Source organism: Emys orbicularis, chromosome 2 (assembly GCF_028017835.1).
Source record: "Emys orbicularis isolate rEmyOrb1 chromosome 2, rEmyOrb1.hap1, whole genome shotgun sequence".
In the NCBI taxonomy this organism is placed as follows: Eukaryota; Metazoa; Chordata; order Testudines; family Emydidae; genus Emys; species Emys orbicularis.
The window spans coordinates 65,150-86,139 of NC_088684.1; the positions used below are offsets into that span (position 1 = coordinate 65,150).

Here is a 20,990-nt window from a genome sequence, read left to right on the forward strand (position 1 = left end):
GCAGCATTTCTCATTTCTACTTAAAGGTACATACAGCATTCTTTAATTCATTCTATTTCTTTAATATAATTCATTTCACTTTCACATACCCCACACACCAACTCCCTGCTCTGAGCACCCTGCACACCTCCTGCACCTCAACTCCCTGCCCTCAGCCCCTGCTGCACCCTGCACCCTTTCTGCACCCCCTGGGGGCAGCGTTGGGGTGGGGACTTCAGGGAAGGGATTGGAATGGGGCAGGGAAGGAGTGGGAAGAGGTGAGGCAGGGGCGGGGCCTAATTGGAAGGGGTGGAGTGGGGGCGGGGCCAGAGGCAGTGGGGGGTGGGTGTCAGTGATGCGGCCCTCGGGCCAATGCACTAGTCCTCATGCGGCCCTCGGGGTCATCTGAGTTTGAGACCCCTGGTCTAGATCACGGGTGGGCAAACTTTTTGGCCTGAGGGCCACATCGGGGAACAGAAATTGTATGGTGGGCGGTGTGGGCTCTGGGGTGGGGTTGGGGATGAGAGGTTTGGGGTGCAGGAGGGTGCTCCGGGCTGGGATCGAGGGGTTTGGAGAGTGGGAAGGGGCTAAGGGCTGGGGAAGGGGGTTGGGGTGTGGGGAGAGGCTCAGGGGGTGCAGGCTCTGAGCGGCGCTTATCTCAAGTGGCTCCCGGAAGCAGTGGCATGTTCCTTCTCTGGCTCCTATGTGGAGGCGCGGCCAGGAAGCTCTGCACGTTGCCCCATCCACAGGCACCACCGCTGCAGCTCCCATTGGCGCGTGTAGCAGCCGGAGCGGGGCCATGCCACAGCTTCCAGGAGCCGCGTGGTGTGGTCCCCGACCCTGCGCCCCGGCTGGAGCGGGGCTGGGCCATGTGGCACTGCTCGTGGGCCGGCTTAAAACGGCTTGTGTACCGGATCCTGCCTGTGGGCCATAGTTTGCCCACCCCTGGTCTAGATAATACTCACTCCTGTCATGAGTGCAGGGGACTGGACTAGATGACCTCTTGAGGTCCCTTCCACTCCTATGAGTCTATGACTGTATAGAGCGCCTAGGCACCTAACTCGGCTTTGTGGATCTCAGTGGTGTTTTTGGATTTTCTAGGCACCTAAAAGTTAGGCACCTTGACACTCAGCGTTGCATTACTTGCGTCCCTTTGTGCATTCCATCCCTTATGCCTACTGCAGTTCAGTATTTTGCCCGTATCAGTACCCTTTGTTTAAACTCTTAGCTAGTTTTCAATCCATATGACAGTGTCATATTTAAGATAATTTGAATTCCTTTTTCTGTTAAGATTTTTGTGAGAAACTGTATTACATGCTTTACTAAAATCAAGATATAGAACATCTTCTGCAGGCTCATCATCAGCTAATAATGTAATTCTATCAAACATATTGATAGGACAAATTCACAGTGCATAACTTTATTCACGCTAATCTCTCTAGGTTCTTATGGTCCTAAGAATCCCTCAAAAACATTTAATATATAATAGTCATATAATATAATTAAGATCAAGTGCTTAATAGGATTTTAAAAATGACTGAATGTTTAGGGGAAGGATTGTCTTGTGGCTAAGGTACTGAAATGAGGTTTAGGAGATATGAGTGCAATTCCCAGCTCTATCACAACTTCCTGTGTTAGCTTGCTGAGCAAATCATTTAATATTTTTGTGCCTCAGTTCATAATATGTAAAATGGGGATAATACTTCCATTCTCCTACTTTTGTCGTGTGTGTGTGTGTATATTGTAAGCTCTTTGAGACAGAGACTGTCTGATAGTATGTAAACACATAGGCCCAGATCCACAGATATTTAGGCTTCTTAGGAGCCTAAATACCTTTGTGGATTTGGGCCATACATAGCATATAGTACAATTGCATCCCATTCTCAGTTGGTGTCACTAGGTGCTAATGTAATAAAAATAACTATATGGGTAATGAGATAGAATAACTTTTTTTTATACTTTTATATTAATAAAAAAAAAAAAGTATAATGCTTCAGTGTCTAAGCTGATCTCTGACAGGGGTTAGGAAGAAACTTCTCTTATGGACAAGATTTTCCTTAACTGTCTATTGTAGGGTTTCTTGCACCTTCTTCTTAAGCATCTGATGCTGGCTACAGTCAAAGACATGATACTGTACTAGAAGGACCCCACTAGTTTGATCCAGTGTGACAGTTCTTATGTGACAAAAGTATTGCCCTTTTTTATAAATAAATCTAGCAAGATTTATTCTTTACAGCCCTCAATCCTAACAGTGCTTTTTATTGATCCTGGTCTCTTTACCCTTTAGATGTTTAGTGATTTTTTTCCCCCTGTTAATACCTTCTAAGAACATTTCCCCCCCCCCACCACCACCACCACCTGGTCCTAACTGAATCTAGGGACTGAAAGGAAGTTGGTGTGGGTGATATAACTGGTGGATCCATCTATCCTTTTTACCTAGGCCTACGGAATTGTGTGGAAAGCAATTGATCGCAGGACAGGAGAAATAGTTGCTGTCAAGAAGATCTTTGATGCTTTTAGGAACAGAACAGATGCTCAGGTAAAGAACTGTTTTACCAATGTATTCTGAAAGACATGCATGGTGAGTACAGGGGTACTTCAGAGTCACACATTGACCTAGATGGGTAGATCTCTGGAACTTGTTGCCACAAGATATTAAGGATAAGAGCATAGTAAGTGATTTATATGGGTAATAAGAATTTCACCCTGTATAGCTTACGCTAGTTAGGATAAAAATGTATAAGAGGTAGCCAAACCTCATGTGTCATGATGTAACTAACCACTGACTGGCTGATTTTAAGAAGAAACTTCCTCTATAGCCATGTAAATATTTTCATGTTACCAAGCAATTAGATTTTTCCTAGTCTGACCCCCACACATGACACTCCACTCCTTAATAAACGGAGTTTAACCATCGTACTGGGCAGTCACTTCCTCTTCCATCTATGATCTTATTGCTATGACAGTAAATATTTTTGTTTATTTCTAGAGAACATTCCGGGAAATTATGTTCCTGCAGGTAAGTAACATGTCTTCTCCCCTCTGATGTATCCTTTAGCTCTCCTTTGTATCTCTTCCAGCCAGCATCTGCTTCTTTCCTTCTCATCCTTTGGTTATAGTGCAGTGGCTACTGCCACCACCTCTTGTCATGTCTCAATCATTCTTTTCTGTGTTGTCTGTCTCAGCAGTAGCAAGCAGTCTTTCCATGACTAGTGTGTGTGTGTGGGGGAAAAAAAAAAATAAAATACGGTGGTGTTCCTCCCAGAATGTCTGTCTGACTTTTGTCTGTGGCTTCACTACTTTTATATTCTTAACTATGCTCCTGTCATTGTTTCTGATCTATAATCAGTCTCACTCCACCTGCCTCCTTTCTTCCCTTTTTGAAATGATATATCCTGCACATGGCCAATCCTTGGTTTTAGCTCTTGTGCATTTCATTAGATGCTCTGGTAGGAAGGTCATGCTGTCAGGTTTGGAAGTCCTTCTCTGGGGAAGGAAGGCATGTGGTGCTCAAGACTAGAGGCCCTGGTTTGGTAGGGAAGAAGGTGAAAGATGTTCCTTACCTCAACTGTGAGGGAGAAAGCTTGATCACTTGAAATAACCAAAACTTGACAGAATCCTGTAAAATGTATTGTAAGGAGCAGTTCTATACATAGATTTGAAGGTCAGAAGGGACCATTGTGATAATCTATTCTCACCTCCTGTATTATACAGACCACAGAACCTCCCCAAAATAATTCCTAGAACATATCTTTTAGTAAAACATTTCAACTTGATTTAAAAATGGTCAGTGATGGACCCTCCACCACAACCCGTGGTAAATTGTTCCAATGGTTAATTACCCTGACTGTCAAAAATTTATGCCTTTATTTCCAGTCTGAATTTGTCTACTTTCAACTTCCAGTCACTGGATCATGTTATATCTTTTTCTGCCAGATTGAAGAGACCACTATTAAATATTTTGTTCCCCCTGAAGGGGCTTACAGACTGTAATCAAGTCACCCCTTATCCTTCTCTTTGTTAGACTCAGAGCTCAGTCAATTTAGCTTACCCCACTATAGGGCATGTTTTCTAATCCTTTCATCATTCTCGTGACACACTAGCATAATAAATCATACAATAAATACAATTAAATTGTATTAAAATCAATTCCACAAGAACTCAGCCAGCCACCTAGCTACTGCCTTCATCATTTATGAAGCATACCTTCTCCAGAGATACTATCAAGCAGAACTGATATTATTTGGCAGATGATTTTATCTTTGTATATGGCATTGCTGCGACTGATACTGCAATACTGTATCCAGTTCTGGTATCCACATTTGAAAAAGGATATGTAAAAATTTGAGAGGGAGCAGAGAAGAGCCAAAAAATTACTTGCAGTGTGAGAGTTAGGAAGCTCCATCTGTTTAGTTTATAAAAAGGCAACTTGATTACAGTGTACAAGTACCTTCACTGGGAGAAAATACTAGGAATTAAGAGGTTCCTTAATCTAGCAGAGAAAGACCTAACTTCCAGCCATTGGCTCTTGTTAAGCCAGACAAATCCAAATTAGAAATGAGGCACACACATTTAATAGTGAGAGTGATTAACCATTGGAAGAAACTCCCAAAGGAAGTGGTGTATTCTCCATCTCGTGAAGTCCAAATCAATTCTAGATACCTTTCTGAAAGATATACTTTAGTCAAACACAAGGTTTGGGACTCAATACAGGAGTAACTTGATGAGATTCTATGGCCTATGTTATACAGGCAGTCAGACTAGATCAGGGGTAGGCAACCTATGGCACGCGTGCTGAAGGCAGCACGCGAGCTGATTTTCAGTGGCACTCGCTGCCTGGGTCCTGGCCACTGGTCCGGGGGGCTCTGCATTTTAATGTAATTTTAAATGAAGCTTCTTAAACAGTTTAAAAACCTTATTTACTTCACATACAACAATAGTTTAGTTATATATTATAGACTTATAGAAAGAGACCTTCTAAAAACGTTAACATGTATTACTGGCATGCGAAACCTTAAATTAGAGTGAATAAAATGAAGACTCGGCACACCACTTCTGAAAGGTTGCTGACCCCTGGACTAGATAGTGTAATGATTCCTTCTGGCCTTACAAATCTATGAACCTGTAAAACTAATTATAGATGTAAGTAGTGACCCCCTATATTAAAGTTGCTTAATTCTTCCTTTGATAACCCCTTATTTGCAGTTGCTTATATCTTTGCTAAATTTAAACTATTTGGGTTGCAGTTTTCCATGCTTGGGCTCTGCCTCAGGTTGGATTTTTTTTTTTTTTAATTTTTTAGTACAAATGATGCAGCCATTTTTAAGACTAAGATGGTGGGGGGGAATAGGAAGATTTTTTTTTTCCAGCATAAGCCACTTTCTCTGACCAGTTTTTGGTGGTGCTAATGTTACAGAATTTGGAAGATGTATAATGAATGAGTCAGAGGACTGTTGGAAGAGAAAGGATGGTCTTGTAGTTAAGGAAGGCAGTTGATTGTGCCTCATGAAAACTGAATTCTGCCCTGGTTCTGCCTCAGACTTCCTATGTGATAGTGGGCAAGTCCATTTAAACCCAAACTTTCACTACCACTGCTATTCTGGGTGGTCAGTTTGAAACACCTATGGCCTAATTTTCACAAGTGCAGCACACTTTTTGAGAATGCAGTTAAAGGCAATGGGTACTGCAATGGCTCAGCACCTCTGAAAAATCAGGCCCTAGTTGTCATCAGTAAGGCATCCAGTCATTGAGGAACCCAAAATTAGTGGTTACCTCTGAAAATGTTGGCCTTAACCTCGGTATGCCTCAGTTCAATATCAGTAAAACAGGAATAATAGTATCACTCACTTCATAGGGATGTTGTGCAGATAAATTCACTGATGTTTCTGAGGTACTCGTACTATAATGAGGAGCACTATAGAAAAGGAAATTAGTAGTTCTGTCTTCATTGCAGAGTTTGGGTTGTGAGCAGTAAATAAAGAATGGGGCCATATATTGAATAATCAGGACAAACGAGACTAATGCAAACCCTTAACAGTGACATCAGTAATGTTATGGCAAATTAACTTCACAAATTCATGGAAAGTATGACAGTGAGCCATGCTGATGTGTTTATATAGTTGATAACTCTTTCCATTAGAGTGTGAGTTTAATGAAGTTGGAGTGTGACTTGCTTTTGGGTATCTTGTGGAACTGAAAGCCTTGTGGAGCATTGTACTATATTATCCACAGTGTTGTAGGCAGTATGAAGATGGAAAGGAATGCACAAGTCATTCCATTTAACCTTAAATGCATGGAAATAAGTTTTGGGTGGATGGGGTGTGTCCTGCTTCAACTTTAACTGTCACTAAACATAGTTTTTGTGTGCTAATAATGATGATGGTAATGCTTAACATTTATATATGTTTCACCATTATTATCACACTTCTATGATCATAATAGTTCTTTGCTTTAAGTACTAAGTGTGTGGATTAATGTGGATATTCAGGTTTTGCAGTTATTTTGGTAATGCTTTTTGGCACTAAAGTGTGGGGAGGAGTAACCTGAGAGCCAAGGGGGAGGGTTTGTCGCTTTAGTGGCAGCTCATACTACAGAGCAAATTGGGCTTATTATTTATTCTCTAAGAAAAGTCTGTATTTTAGTAGAGGCACAATGAAGGGAATAACCTCCTGGTCTTTATTTTGGAGTGTAATCTTACGTATAACAGGTTATTACTCCCACCACTGGATTTGTAAGTGAAGTCACTTGACTCAGACAAGTGGGTCTTATTTCCCTGCAGGAATTTGGAGAACATCCGAATATCATCAAGCTGCTTAATGTCATCCGAGCTCAGAATGACAGGGATATTTACCTGGTTTTCGAATCTATGGGTGAGACCCACCACTGCTTCAGCTATTTACATTCTTTTTCTCTAAAGAGTGAATTTCATTCACTGCCTTGAAAGTAGCAAAATAGAAAGATTCATGTAACGAGAAAAATGTGAATGTTGGTGTAGGTAGATGGAAGAGTGAACCAGTGAATGTGGTGAAATTAGTGGGGAAGCAATTGCATAGGAATTGATTTGGAAGTGGGGCAATGGGAGGCAGATTGGGAGGGATGAAGTGATATAGAAAGGAAGTGAATGGGTGTCTAGGTGCAATTTTGGGGTAATGAGGAGATAGTGGGACAGTAAAACAATTTAACAAGAGAAATGAATGGGTGACTATAGATCAAAGGAGGAAACGTTGAATGGGTGGATGTAATGTAGGATGTGAGTGGAACAATAAGTTCCACTGTAATTTTTCAGTTACTGTCTAGTCTTTGCTTTCAGTAAAGTATTTTTCCCTGCCCTAAATGAAGTTCAGGAAATAGGGCTAGAGCAGATACAACTTTTTCAACTGCTGTCTTGCTGAGCTTCTGTTTTTAAAAATGAGCTAGAGAGCTTGCGTCTGAAGTGTGCATTCACCCACGAAAGCTTATGCTCCAATACTTCTGTTAGTCTTAAAGGTGCCACAGGACCCTCTGTTGCTTTTTACAGATTCAGACTAACACGGCTACCCCTCTGTTACTAGAGAGCTTAGAGTTCGGAGAATAGACTTGATGCCCTAGCTTTGGGTTCCTTTCACTCCCAAACAGTAATTCTCTAATGTTCTATGTTACAGAGACAGATTTACATGCTGTGATCAAGAAAGGGAATTTGCTGAAAGATATCCACAAGTGTTACATCCTCTACCAACTCCTGAAGGCCACCAAATTTATCCACTCAGGGAATGTCATTCACCGGGACCAGAAGGTACATTTGCACTCACTAGTCCTTACCTAAATGGAAAGATTTGTTCTCCGTTCAAGACTGGAGTGAAATGATATTGGGGGGGGGGGGGGCGCGTGAAGGGAGTGAAGAGAAAAGATTCTATGGTCATTATCACATGACCTCTAGTAGGTCATGTATACCTTGTGTGTCAGTTTCCTCCTAAAAGCACTCAGTCCCTGGCAGGGGGAAGTGCAGCCTGATATGGGTTTTTTATTTCCTCCCTCTCTGCCCTATACAGAGAATAAAGACATTTTTATAAATATGTTTGTGTTCAACTACAGCCCTCAAATATCCTGCTGGATGCAGACTGCTTTGTTAAGCTTTGCGATTTTGGACTGGCTCGCTCCCTGTGTCAGATCCATGAGGACCAAGGCAGCCCTGCACTGACAGAGTATGTGGCAACACGCTGGTACCGAGCCCCTGAGATCCTGCTTTCCTCTCATAGGTAATTGAAAGAATGGGAAACAATCTGCCCAATGTCTCTGAGATGGGCTATTTTGAGATGGTTTGGGAACCCAATTTTGGTTTTATTATACACCCTTGAAACACTGTCAAGAAAACTTAACAGTTGAGGTAAAAATCTTATAGTCCACACTTGCCTCAAACGCCAACACATGCAATCTCCTGTCCCCAGTTTTCTTCACACATACTGTACAACCATACACACCTGAACTCCTCTCTCTACACTGGTCTCTTGCACACCAGACAGCCCTGCATTCACCTGCATTCACCTGCTACTCAGCCCCCACGCTTGACTTTCACCCAGTTCTTCCTCACATATACAAATTAATCTCTTCTCTTCCTACCTTTACAAAATTTTGGGAAATGCCTCAGCCCTTCTTTTCAAGTCTGGCCTTAAGTGTTCCTCAATGGCAAGCTTTTCTCCTTATCTCCTGGCTACTCCATTTGAAAATCTGCTTCCCTAGTCCCTGTGGAGGGGCTCTGGGGGGCTTTGCTCTGTCAGTTCTCTTGGTCAAGGAGAAGCCACTGGAGCTGATAAGACTTTTTTTTTTTTTTTATCCCACCCAGGATGTCATCTGTTCGCTTCACTAGGCCTAGGATTGCTGGAGCTGAGTGAAAGCTTATTTTCACCACTAGACACTGGCTGTATGGCAGGAGACCTTTGAGCCTATGCTCAGCCAATTTTAAGTGAGGAGGAAACAAACCTAGCCCAAAGAGGGGGAGCCTAGAGGAGCTGCTGATCTTCACGCCCATTCATGCGCCATAACAATTTAACTAGGGCTGTTTATAGTTACTCTTCCACTTGCTTTGCTGCTGAAGGAAGGCAGAGTAATTGGAGTTCCTGTTGCATGAGGTGATGCTTTTGCACACACAGTCGAACATTATAGCAACCTTTCTTTGCAAACGCATGTCTAATACGCTGCTCAATTTAAGTATCACACCGCATGGTGATGGTCTCAGTACAAAAACCTAGATAGATGAGATTTCACTCTTCAGGCTCTCAATTAGCTATTTTTGCTTCCAGGGTTTCTCCTTTCCACTAAGGTTCAGTGTGTTAGATTTTCTCACAATGTGTATTAGCTGCATTTTGTCCATATTCATAGATTCTAGGACTGGAAGGAACCTCGAGAGGTCATCGAGTCCAGTCCCCTGCCCTCATGGCAGGACCAAATACTGTCTAGACCATCCCTGACAGATATTTATCTAACCTACTCTTAGATATCTCCAGAGATGGAGATTCCACGACCTTCCTAGGCAATTTTATTCCAGTGTTTAACCACCCTGACAGGAACTTTTTCCTAATGTCCAACCTAAACCTCCCTTGCTGCAGTTTAAGCCCATTGCTTCTTGTTCTGTCCTTAGAGGCTAAGGTGAACAAGCTTTCTCTCTCCTCCTTATGACACCCTTTTAGATACCTGAAAACTGCTATCATGTCCCCTCTCAGTTTTCTCTTTTCCAAACTAAACAAACCCAATTCTTTCAGCCTTCCTTCATAGGTCATGTTCTCAAGACCTTTAATCATTCTTGTTGCTCTTCTCTGGACCCTCTCCAATTTCTCCACATCTTTCTTGAAATGCAGTGCCCAGAACTGGACACAATACTCCAGTTGAGGCCTAACTAGCGCAGAGTAGAGCGGAAGAATGACTTCTCGTGTCTTGCGCACAACACACTGGTTAATGCATCCCAGAATCATGTTTGTTTTTTGCAACAGCATCCCACTGACTCATATTTAGCTTGTGGTCCACTAGAACCCCTAGATCCCATTCTGACATGCTCCTTCCTAGACAGTCTCTTCCCATTCTGTATGTGTGAAACTGATTGTTCCTTCCTAAGTGGAGCACTTTGCATTTTGTCTTTGTTAAACTTCATCCTGTTTACCTCAGACCATTTCTCCAATTTGTCCAGATCACTTTGAATTATTACCTATCCTCCAAAGCAGTTGCCAATCCCTCCCAGTTTGGTATCATCTGCAAACTTAATAAGCATACTTTCTGTGCCAATATCTAAGTCGTTGATGAAGATATTGAACAGAGCCGGTCCCAAAACAGACCCCTGCGGAACCCCACTTGTTATACCTTTCCAGCAGGATTGGGAACCATTAATAACTACTCTCGGAGTACGGTTATCCAGCCAATTATGCACCCACCTTATAGTAACCCCATCTAAGTTGTATTTGCCTAGTTTGTCGATAAGAATATCATGCGAGACCGTATCAAATGCCTTACTAAAGTCTAGGTATACCACATCCACCGCTTCTCCCTTATCCACAAGACTCATTATCCTATCAAAGACAGCTATCAGATTGGTTTGACATGATTTGTTCTTTACAAATCCATGCTGGCTATTCCCTATCACCTTACTACCTTCCAAATGTTTGCAGATGATTTCCTTAATTACTTGCTCCATTATCTTCCCTGGCACAGAATTTAAACTAACTGGTCTGTAGTTTCCTGGGTTGTTTTTATTTCCCTTTTTATAGATGGGCACTATGGGCTGGTCTACACTAACCCCCCAATTCGAACTAAGATACGCAACTTCAGTTACGTGAATAACGTAGCTGAAGTCGACGTACCTTAGTTCGAACTTACCACGGTCCAGACGCAGCAGGCAGGCTCCCCCGTCGACTCCGCGTACTCCTCTCGCCGAGCAGGAGTACCGGAGTCGACGGCGAGCACTTCTGGGTTCGATTTATCATGTCCAGACAAGACGTGATAAATCGAACCCAGAAGTTCGATTGCTTGCCGCCGAACCAGCGGGTAAGTATAGACGTACCCTAAATTTGCCCTTTTCCAGTCTTCTGGAATCTCTCCTGTCTCCCATGATTTTCCAAAGATAATAGCTAGAAGCTCAGATACCTCCTCTACTAGCTCCTTGAGTATTCTAGGATGCATTTCATCAGGCCCTGGTGACTTGCAGGCATCTAACTTTTCTAAGTGATTTTTAACTTGTTCGTTTTTTTTTTATTTTATCTTCTAAACCTACCCCCTTCCCATTAGCATTCACTATGTTAGGCATTCCTTCAGACTTCTTTGTTTTGGTCTTCACCAAGAAGTCATTAAGCATCTCTGCCATTTCCAAGTTTCCTGTTACTGTTTCTCCCTCCTCACTGAGCAGTGAGCCTACCCTGTCCTTGGTCTTCCTCTTGTTTCTAATGTATTGATAAAAAGTCATCTTGTTGCCCTTTATTCCTGTAGCTAGTTTGAGCTCATTTTTTGCCTTTGCCTTTCTAATCTTGCCCCTGCATTCCTATGTTGTTTGCCTATATTCATCCTTTGTAATCTGTCCTAGTTTCCATTTTTTATGACTCCTTTTTATTTTTTAGATCATGCAAGATCTCGTGATTAAGCCAAGTTGGTCTTTTGCCACATTTTCTATCTTTCCTACCCAGCGGAATAGCTTGCTTTTGGGCCCTTAATAGTGTCCCTTTGAAAAACTGCCAACTCTCCTCAGTTGTTTTTCCCCTCAGTCTTGATTCCCATGGGACCTTACCTATCAGCTCTCTGAGTTTACCAAAATCCACCTTCCTGAAATCCATTGTCTCTATTTTGCTGTACTCTCTTCTACCCTTCCTTAGAATTGCAAACTCTATGATTTCATGATCACTTTCACCCAAGCTGCCTTCTACTTTAAAATTCTCAACAAGTTCCTCCCTATTTGTTCAAATCAAATCCAGAACAGCTTCCCCCCTCGTAGCTTTTTCAACCTTCTGAAATAAAAAGTTGTCTGCAATGCAGTCCAAGAACTTATTGGATAGTCTGTGCCGCGCTGTGTTATTTTCCCAACATATATCTGAATAGTTGAAGTCCCCCCATCACCACCAAATCTTGGGCTTTGGATGATTTTGTTAGTTGTTTAAAAAAAGCCTCATCCACCTCGGCCACCTGGTTAGGTGGCCTGTAGTAGACTCCTAGCATGACATCACCCTTGATTTTTACCCCCTTTTAGCTTAACCCAGAGAGACTCAACACTTCCGTCTCCTATATCCATCTCCACCTCAGTCCAAGTGTGTACATTTTTAATATATAAGGCAACACCTCCTCCCTTTTTCCCCGTCTATCCTTCCTGAGCAAGCTGTACCCATTCACACCAACATTCCAATCATGTGTATTATCCCACCATTGTTGGCATCACCGAAACTTGGTTGGATAATACACATGATTGGAATGTTGGTGTGGATGGGTACAGCTTGCTCAGGAAGGATAGACAGGGGGAAAAGGGAGGAGGTGTTGCCTTATATATTAAAAATTATTAAATCTCATTTTGCTGTTTTCTGCACATATTTCTTTCCACTGGTGTTTATTGCTCCTCCTAGTTTAGTATACTCTGTAAATTTTAATAACCTGTTGTGTAAACACACTCTTCCATGGGATTAATTCATAGTCATAGATTCCAATGTCAGAAGGGATGACGTGGATCATCTAGTCTGACTTCCTGTATAACACCAACAAAAGAACTTCCTAAAATATGCTCTAGCTCAAACAGGAGTTACCTTTGAAAAAAATAAAAATAAAATAAAATTAAAATCCAACCATGATGTAAAAAGCACTAGTGATGGAGAATTCACCACAACCTTTGGTAAATTTTCCAATTGTTGATTACCCTCACTGTTAAAAATTGACACCTTATTTCCAGTCTACATTTTTTTTTACCTTCAACTTCCTACCATTGGATCTTGTTGCACCTTTGTTTGCTAGATTCAGTAGTACCATTATCAAATATTTGTTCCCCGTGTAGGTATTTACAGACTGTGATCAACTCACACCTTAACTTCCTCTTAGTTAAACTAAATAGATTGAACTCCTTGAGTCTATTGCTATAAGGCATGTTTTCCAACCCTTTAATCGATATTGTGGCTCTCCTCTGAACCTCTCCAAATTATCATCATCCTTCTTTAATTTTGGACACCAGAACTGGACCCAGTATTCCAGCAGTGGTTGTACCAGTGCCAAATACATAGGAGAAATAACCCTTCTACTCCTACTCAAGAGTCCCCTGTTCACATTGGGGGCTTATGTTCAGTTAATTATCCACTATGACACTCAAGGCCTTTTCAGAGTCTGCTTCCCATGATAGAGTCCCTCATCTTGTACATTCTTGTTCCTAGATGTATACATTTACACTTGGCCATATTAAAATGCAAATGGTTTGCTGCACTCTGCTTGCAAAGCGAACTGGATCAATTGGTGTCAGTGACCTATGTATGTAATTTTAAAATTGCACTAAACATACCACCAACCCATGTGGGTCCCCAAAACTTGATATGCTGTCATTCATAATAATACTTCTGCTTTGGTGCTGCAAGCTATCTTTTAATCTGTGTGGAGGCATGATATCCCTGCCAATTTGAATTAATTATTGCAGTTAAATGTAGTAAGAGGAGGCCCTGAGATATAAACCTTGGTATCAGAGGCCTGGTATGAGGCCTAAGGCCTGAACTAAAGTAATGGTCAAGACTTTGCTAACATAAAGCAAAGTTAAGCTGTGAGCAGGGCCTGCCTCTGGCTCAAAGATATCCACTCAGGGATGCATTCTTATACACAGATACAAACAAGTTACACATCACTCCTGACGTATTGAGGTGCAACCCCTCTACGCAGCAAGGTACAACCCCTCTACGTAGTAAGGTGCCACCTCTCACCTTGTACATGTTGGTTCGAACAAAACAACTCTATCTATCATTTTACCCTTTTGCCCCTGTCATTGGGATGGGTCGGCCTGTTCCTTGTTTTGTGTGGAATGTACAAGTATGCGAATGTTCTGATATCTGGTGTCCAGTACCTTTTAGGTATGTCTCTTTTTGCAGCATCAGCCCTTTCCTTGCCAGCTTCTGTGAGCAGGGCCTGCCTCTGGCTCACAGCTTAACTTTGCTTTATGTTAGCAAAGTCTTGACCATTACTTTAGTTCAGGCCTTAGGCCTCATACCAGGCCTCTGATACCAAGGTTTATATCTCAGGGCCTCCTCTTACTACATTAAATTTCATGAGACATAGTTTTAGATTTTAATACAATATTTGATACTATCACATCCACTGCATTCCCTTTATCTGCTAGTTTTTTTTAATTATAGCAACAACCTAAAAAGGCTATTGTATTTGTCTAGAAAGATTTGTTTAGCCACTCTTCAAGTGGTTCTCTTTTAATATTTGGTTTATTTTTTATTAAGGATAGAAGTTAAATGTTAGCCTTGCTCTTCTGTTGTCTTCACTATGCAAAAGTTAGTAGTTTAAATAATTAAACATGTATATTGGGTTAAGGAGTGTGAATGTTGACAAACTCTTTTATATCATTCTCCCCATTGTTTCCCATTCACTCTGCTTAAGAAATTTTAACTGATTTCTGGATATTTAAGATTCCAAGAGGTTTTGTCATTGACCCCTCCATGTCAGTTCCCAGAAATCAGCTTGTGTCTTGATTTTTAGTTATACGAGTACCCCAGATTTTTATTATCTAATTACTATCTTCACCTTTTAATTGTGTAATGAACTTCCTCTGACTGCTTATTTCAAATAGGCCTTCACAAGAAATCCCTCGGTTGATTGTTACGTCCATATTTTCTTTGGCTTCCTTATAGCAACAACCCATCAGCACAGCATCTCCTGTGGGGCAATTAGACACGTTTGACCATCCTGCAAGGAAAACAGAAATAGAAGGGGGTCTCAGGGTTACAGAAGCATATTGTCAGTGTTACAAAAGCATATTGGCGTGTCCTGATAAGTCTCTTCTTTCTTGCAGCTACACAAAGGGAGTGGACATGTGGAGTATTGGCTGTATTCTCGGGGAGATGCTGCTTGGAAAACCTCTTTTTCCTGGAACATCCACAGTGAATCAGATAGAGCAGATCTTGAGTGTCATTCCTGCCCCATCCCAGGAAGGTGAGACTTTTCCATGAAGGGAAGTATTAGCAGCCCAATTGCATAAGAGAATGCCAATTTATGAGTGATTCTTGCTCTCTCCCAGGAACTTAGAAGACTGAGTGGTGGAATGTTGGGGACAGTGTGGAAAATAAAACCTTAGGTGATGTGATACATCAGGGCCAGGGAGCAGTGGGAGAGGGGAGATGTATATAAGCCTTAGGCTAATTAAGGCATGGTTCCTGTAAACTAGGAAGGTTAATTGGAGTACCTGTAGTAAAGTAAGGTCCTGTCAGGAACCTAATAATAATAGTAAAATAATAAAAAACCAACCAAACAAACAAAACCCTGCTTCAGGCAGACAGGGTGATGTGAGGAAGGAGAGAGGACTGGAGTTTGGAGATGTGTTGCTGAGAATTGAAAGACCAGAGAACTGGAGGAAGGGAGAGACTCCCTCCCCCAGCATCCAGGACCAAGGGTAACTCTACCCAAGGGGGAAGAAGGTAAGAAACTCGCAGGGGTTGAGAGGGGCTGGGGCTCAGAGTGAGGAGCAAACCCAGACCCTTCCCCGCTTCCCTCCTCTACCACCTTCCTGGGCCAATAGCAGAGCCCTCGGCGCCCCAGGGGCAAGGGGTAGCATCCTAGGCGCCCCCCCTGCTAAGAAAAGCACAGGACCCACCATACCAACTGGCCATTTTGCCACAGTGATCAGATAATAGAGATAACATGCTGCTTCTAGCATGCATGGAGGGGGTTGATGACAGTTACATATATTAAGATGATTAATGTAATAAGTCAGTCAGGCTTCCTGGCCTGGTCACCTGAACACAGAACTGGGAGCATGAAATTCATAGGTCCTTTTTTTTTTTTTTTTTTTTTTTTTTTAAAGGACAGAATGGATTATTATGATCATCTAGGCCAGTGGTTCTCAATCTATTACCATTGTGGGCTGCATATGCAGCTCTGTGTTATGTGGGCTGCATCCAGGCGCGCGTGCACTCGCTCTTTTATTTTTATATAAAAATAAATAAATAAGAAATATAATGTATGGCCCTGAGGATCATCGAATATCAGGGTTGGAAGGGACCTCAGGAGGTCATCTAGTCCAACCCCCTGCTCAAAGCAGGACCAATCCCCAACTAAATCATCCCAGCCAGGGCTTTGTCAAGTCTACCTTAAAAACATCTAAGGAAGAAGATTTCACCATCTCCCTAGGTAACCCATTCCAGTGCTTCACCACCCTCCTAGTGGAAAGTTGTTGGTTCCCCCCCCCCCCCCCCCAACAATATCCAGTCTAAACCTCCCCCACTGCAACTTGAGACCATTGCTCCTTGTTCTGTTCTCTGGTACCACTGAACAGTCTAGATCCATCCTCTTTTTAGAACCCCCTTTCGGGTAGTTGAAAGTAGCTATCAAATCCCCCCCTTATTCTTCTCTTCTGCAGACTAAACAATCCCAGTTCCCTCAGCCTCTCCTCATAAGTCGTGTGCTCCAGCCCCCTAATCATTTTGTTGCCCTCCGCTGGACTCTTTCCAATTTTTCCACATCCTTCTTGTAGTGTGGGGCCCAAAACTGGACACAGTACTCTAGATGAGGCCTCACCAATGTTGAATAGAGGGGAATGATCATGTCCCTCAATCTGCTGGCAATGCCCATACTTATACAGCCCAAAATGCCATTAGCCTTCTTGTCAACAGTGTGCCCTTGTTGCCTCATATCCAGCTTCTGCTGCCTAGCCACCTGGTCCCTAGTCTGTAGCAGTGCATGGGATTCTTCCGTACTAAGTGCAGGACACTGCACTTGTCCTTGTTGAACCTCATCAGATTTCTTTTGGCCCAATCCTCTAATTTGTCTAGGTCCCTCTGTATCCTATCCCTACCCTCCAGTGTATCTACCACTCCTCCCAGTTTAGTATCATTTGCAAACTTGCTCGGGGTGCAGTCCACGCCATCCTCCAGATCATTAATTAAGGTACTGAACAAAACCGGCCCCAGGACTGACCCTTGGGGCACTCCGCTTGATACCGGCTGCCAACTAGACATGGAGCCATTGATCACTACCCGTTGAGCCTGATGATCTAGCCAGCTTTCTATTCACCTTTATAGTCCATTAATCCAGTCCATATTTCTTTAACTGCTGGCAAGAATACTGTGGGAGACAATATCAAAAGCTTTCCTAAAGTCAAGGAATAACACGTCCACTGCTTTCCCCTCATCCACAGAGCCGGTTATCTCCTCATAGATGGCAATTAGGCCCTTGGTGAATCGATGCTGACTGTTGCTGATCACTTTCCTCTTCTTGAAGTGCTTCAAAATTGATTCCTTGAGGACCTGCTCCATGACTTTTTCCAGGGACTGTGGTGAGGCTGACTGGCCTGTAGTTCCCTGGATCCTCCTCCTTCCCTTTTTTAACCATGGGCACTACATTAGCCTTTTTCCAGTCATCCGGGACCTCCCCTGATCACCATGAGTTTTCAAAGATAATGAAATGCAAATAATGCATTATTTGCAATAATGCAATCACATCCGCCAACTGCTTTAGCACCCTCGGATGCAGTGCATCCGGCCCCATGGACTTGTGCTCGTCCAGCTTTTCTAAATAGTTCTGAACCACTTCTTTCTCCACAGAGGGCTGGTCACCTCCTCCCCATACTGTGCTGCCCAGTGCAGTAGTCTGGGAGCTGACCTTGTTCATGAAAACAGAGGCAAAAAAAGCATTGAGTACATTAGCTTTTTCCACATCCTCTGTCACTAGGTTGCCTCCCCCATTCAGTAAGGGTCCCACACTTTCCTTGACCACCTTCTTGTCACATGGGCCACAGCTGTGTGCTGATTGGGCCGCAAGCGGTCCACAGGTGAGAACCACTGGTCTAGGCTGACTGTTTGCATAACACAGGCTATAGAATTTCACCCAAGAATTCTTGCATCAAGCCCATATGTTGTGGTTGAGCTAGAGCACGGTTTTCTAGAGAGAGAGCCAGTCTTGATTTAAAGATTTCCAAGTGATGAAGCCAAAAGATGTAGTCAGGTCAAATTGTTCCAGTGGTTAATTACACTCACTGGGGCTTGTCTATATGAACAGTTAGTAAATTTACAGCACAATAGTGTGCCATGCATTAACTGGCTGTGTGGATCCTGCTACAACACATTTAGTTCCATGGTGCACTTTGATTTATTTCACTTTGAAATGGGAGTAGATCAAAGTGGACTATGGAACTTTTAGTGCACAGCAGTTGGGTCCATATAGCAAGTTAGCACACTAGCCTGCCGGGCACTATAGACTTACACCCCAGCTTGCCATGCACTAACTGTTCATATAGACAAGCCCACTATTAAAAATCAGCACCTTATTTCTAGTCTGAATTAATCTAGCTTCAGTTTGCAATCTTATTGTGTCTTTAATCTAGCAGACAAACAGTCCTCTACTATCAGAAATATTCTCCTCCATGCAGAAATTCCAGGATTATAAACCCTGCTCTTTCACTTACTATCTCTAGAGCACCTGCTATGATGTACAGGAATCACACTCTCTCTCTTTTTCAATTTGCCATCTGTTAAATGGGACTCTTACTTATAATACCTCATAAGGTGCTGTGAGGCTACATCCATTAATGTACGTAAAGCAATTGAGATTCTCTCTTGGAAAGCATTAGAGATGGGTAAAATATTATTGAATCTTCTCTACCAAAATTAACTCCTTAGGTTCGAATTCAAGATTTCGAGTCACAAACTGCATGGCTCTGGGAATCCTGCCCAGGGTGTTCACTAAATCTGTTTTCTGTTGCAGATATTTTAGCTATCCATTCAGACTACAGAGCCTCTGTTATTAACCGCATAAGCTCCAGGTAAGCCTTTACCATTGTGTCACTAGCAGAAACCAACAGACGTTGATATAATGTGGGGGAAAGCTCAGCAACCAGCTGGGCAGGGATCTCTCTACAAACTCACTTATTCATCCTCAAGGCAGTGACATTAGATAGAAACAATAACTGAAATAAAAACTAGTGACCGATCATCATTCAGGACTAATATTAAAGTTGACCCGACAAGCTTTTTACTTGCCATGGCCCAAATTCCAGGCTTTTATGTTGTGATGTTGTCAAAAGTAGAACATTCCCTTGTATTCTTTGTGCTGGTTATGCTCTTGAGATTATGAAGTTGAGGATAGCTGGTTCTCTCTAATATGTTTTTAATTTCAAATTTATGAAAAGTTTCTTTATGTATTTTTATTAGAAGGCTGATTTTTTTGTTAGAGAGAGCCCACATTAAAAAGAATTCTGTATAGCTTAAGACCGGATTCAGGACTCCACCCTTGTAGTAAGCAAAATTCCACTTTTATTACTACTTACTAAATACAAGCAATAAAAATGCAGGTCACATTACAACACCACCATGCACTTCTTTAGCTCACACATTGCACTGTAAAACCAACTAAAGTGCACATTATGGGGAGTTTTACCTTTATTCAGTTTTCTGCATTCTTTATTTTAGTTACAGGAACAGATTTAACTTAGGCAAAAGTTTATTATTGTATTTGTTTTAAGAAAGATGTTAAAACTTGCGTTGTTTACTAGAAATTCTTTTCAAACTGCAGGAGTTTTCAGATGATAACTTTGTATATGTTACATCAGGGGTAGGCAACCTATGGCACGCATGCCGATTTTCAGTGGCACTCACACTGCCTGGGTCCTGGCCACTGGTCCAGGGGGCTCTGTATTGTAATTTAATTTTAAATGAAGCTTCTTAAACATTTTAAAAACCTTATTTACTTTACATACAACAATAGTTTAGTTATATATTATAGACTTATAGAAAGAGACCTTCTAAAAAACTTAAAATGTATTACTGGCATGTGAAACCTTTAAATTAGAGTGAATAAATGAAGACTCGGCACACCACTTCTGAAATGTTGCCAACCCCTGTGTTACATGATTTTTAGCCAGTTTTAAGGTGGACTATCTTAGGGTACGTCTATACTACCCGCCGGCTCGGGCAAATAGCGTAGCTGAAGTTGCGTATCTTAGTTCGAACCACCCCGCTAGTGTACTCAGGCCTTAGATGTTGTTCCAATTAAGCTTTTAATACTAGTGTGGAGTAATGCTTAATTTCTGTCTGGGTGTAGATCCAGGTACAAGGTGAGATGGGATGTTACAATTCCTTAGTTTGGCTTGACACAGTTCGTCTCCCATGGACTAGTTTTGGGTACTAGGTGCATGGCTAGTCTCCTTTGGATTCAGTTCTCTGCAGGAACTGGTGGACATCTTTTTATGTCCTAAACAATCCTCTTTTAGGTAGAGATGTTCTTTGACCTGGGGGTAATTCTGCCTCTCACTAAAATATTGAGTTGTCAGACCTCAGCTTCTGCTGAACAATGTCTCAGAAGAACTTTTAACTTCCATCCTGGCACTTTCCCTGAATATTCTTTGTAACTACATACTGGCTAGTCCAGTAGCTAGCTTTAAACCTTTTAATCTTAACCTCACGTTTACATTCCGCTTTCCTTCTGTTTCTCCTTTTTGTAAGAAAGGTGCAAATGGCTTCCTCTTATTTAAGACTATTTTGGTTATTATACCTTTTTATAGGATGAGTTGATACACTATTTTTGTTAGAATTAATATGACACTGTTTAGTTTTATCTGACAAAGTTAAATTATACTTTTTTAACTTTGTTTCTACACTTTTTTTCCCCCTCAACCTATCATATGCTAATTGTAGTCACTTGTTTTAGATTAAGTATCACCTCCTTGGTCTTTAGGCTTTTCCCCTTCTGTTCACATCCCTTTGTGACACCTTAATGGGAGAGGACATCTCTGTCCTTGCCCTTCATGACTGATTCTTTGGGTTGGGGTTGAAGCTTCAGAAACTCCTTAACATGACAAGTGCTGATGAATAATAAGGGGGTGTGACGGG

General features: G+C 42.0%; 1 protein-coding gene across 1 annotated transcript in view; it reads left to right on the forward strand.

Annotated features, from left to right (window-relative positions):
* MAPK15 (mitogen-activated protein kinase 15) overlaps positions 1-20,990 on the forward strand; it is a 77,907-nt gene that overhangs the window by 11,773 nt on the left and 45,144 nt on the right. Inside the window, exons 2-8 of the mRNA XM_065399794.1 lie at positions 2,420-2,518; positions 2,969-2,998; positions 6,758-6,848; positions 7,620-7,750; positions 8,050-8,213; positions 14,963-15,102; positions 18,868-18,925. Of these exons, the coding sequence (XP_065255866.1) occupies positions 2,420-2,518; positions 2,969-2,998; positions 6,758-6,848; positions 7,620-7,750; positions 8,050-8,213; positions 14,963-15,102; positions 18,868-18,925 (713 nt within the window). The remainder of the gene's footprint in view (positions 1-2,419; positions 2,519-2,968; positions 2,999-6,757; positions 6,849-7,619; positions 7,751-8,049; positions 8,214-14,962; positions 15,103-18,867; positions 18,926-20,990) is intronic.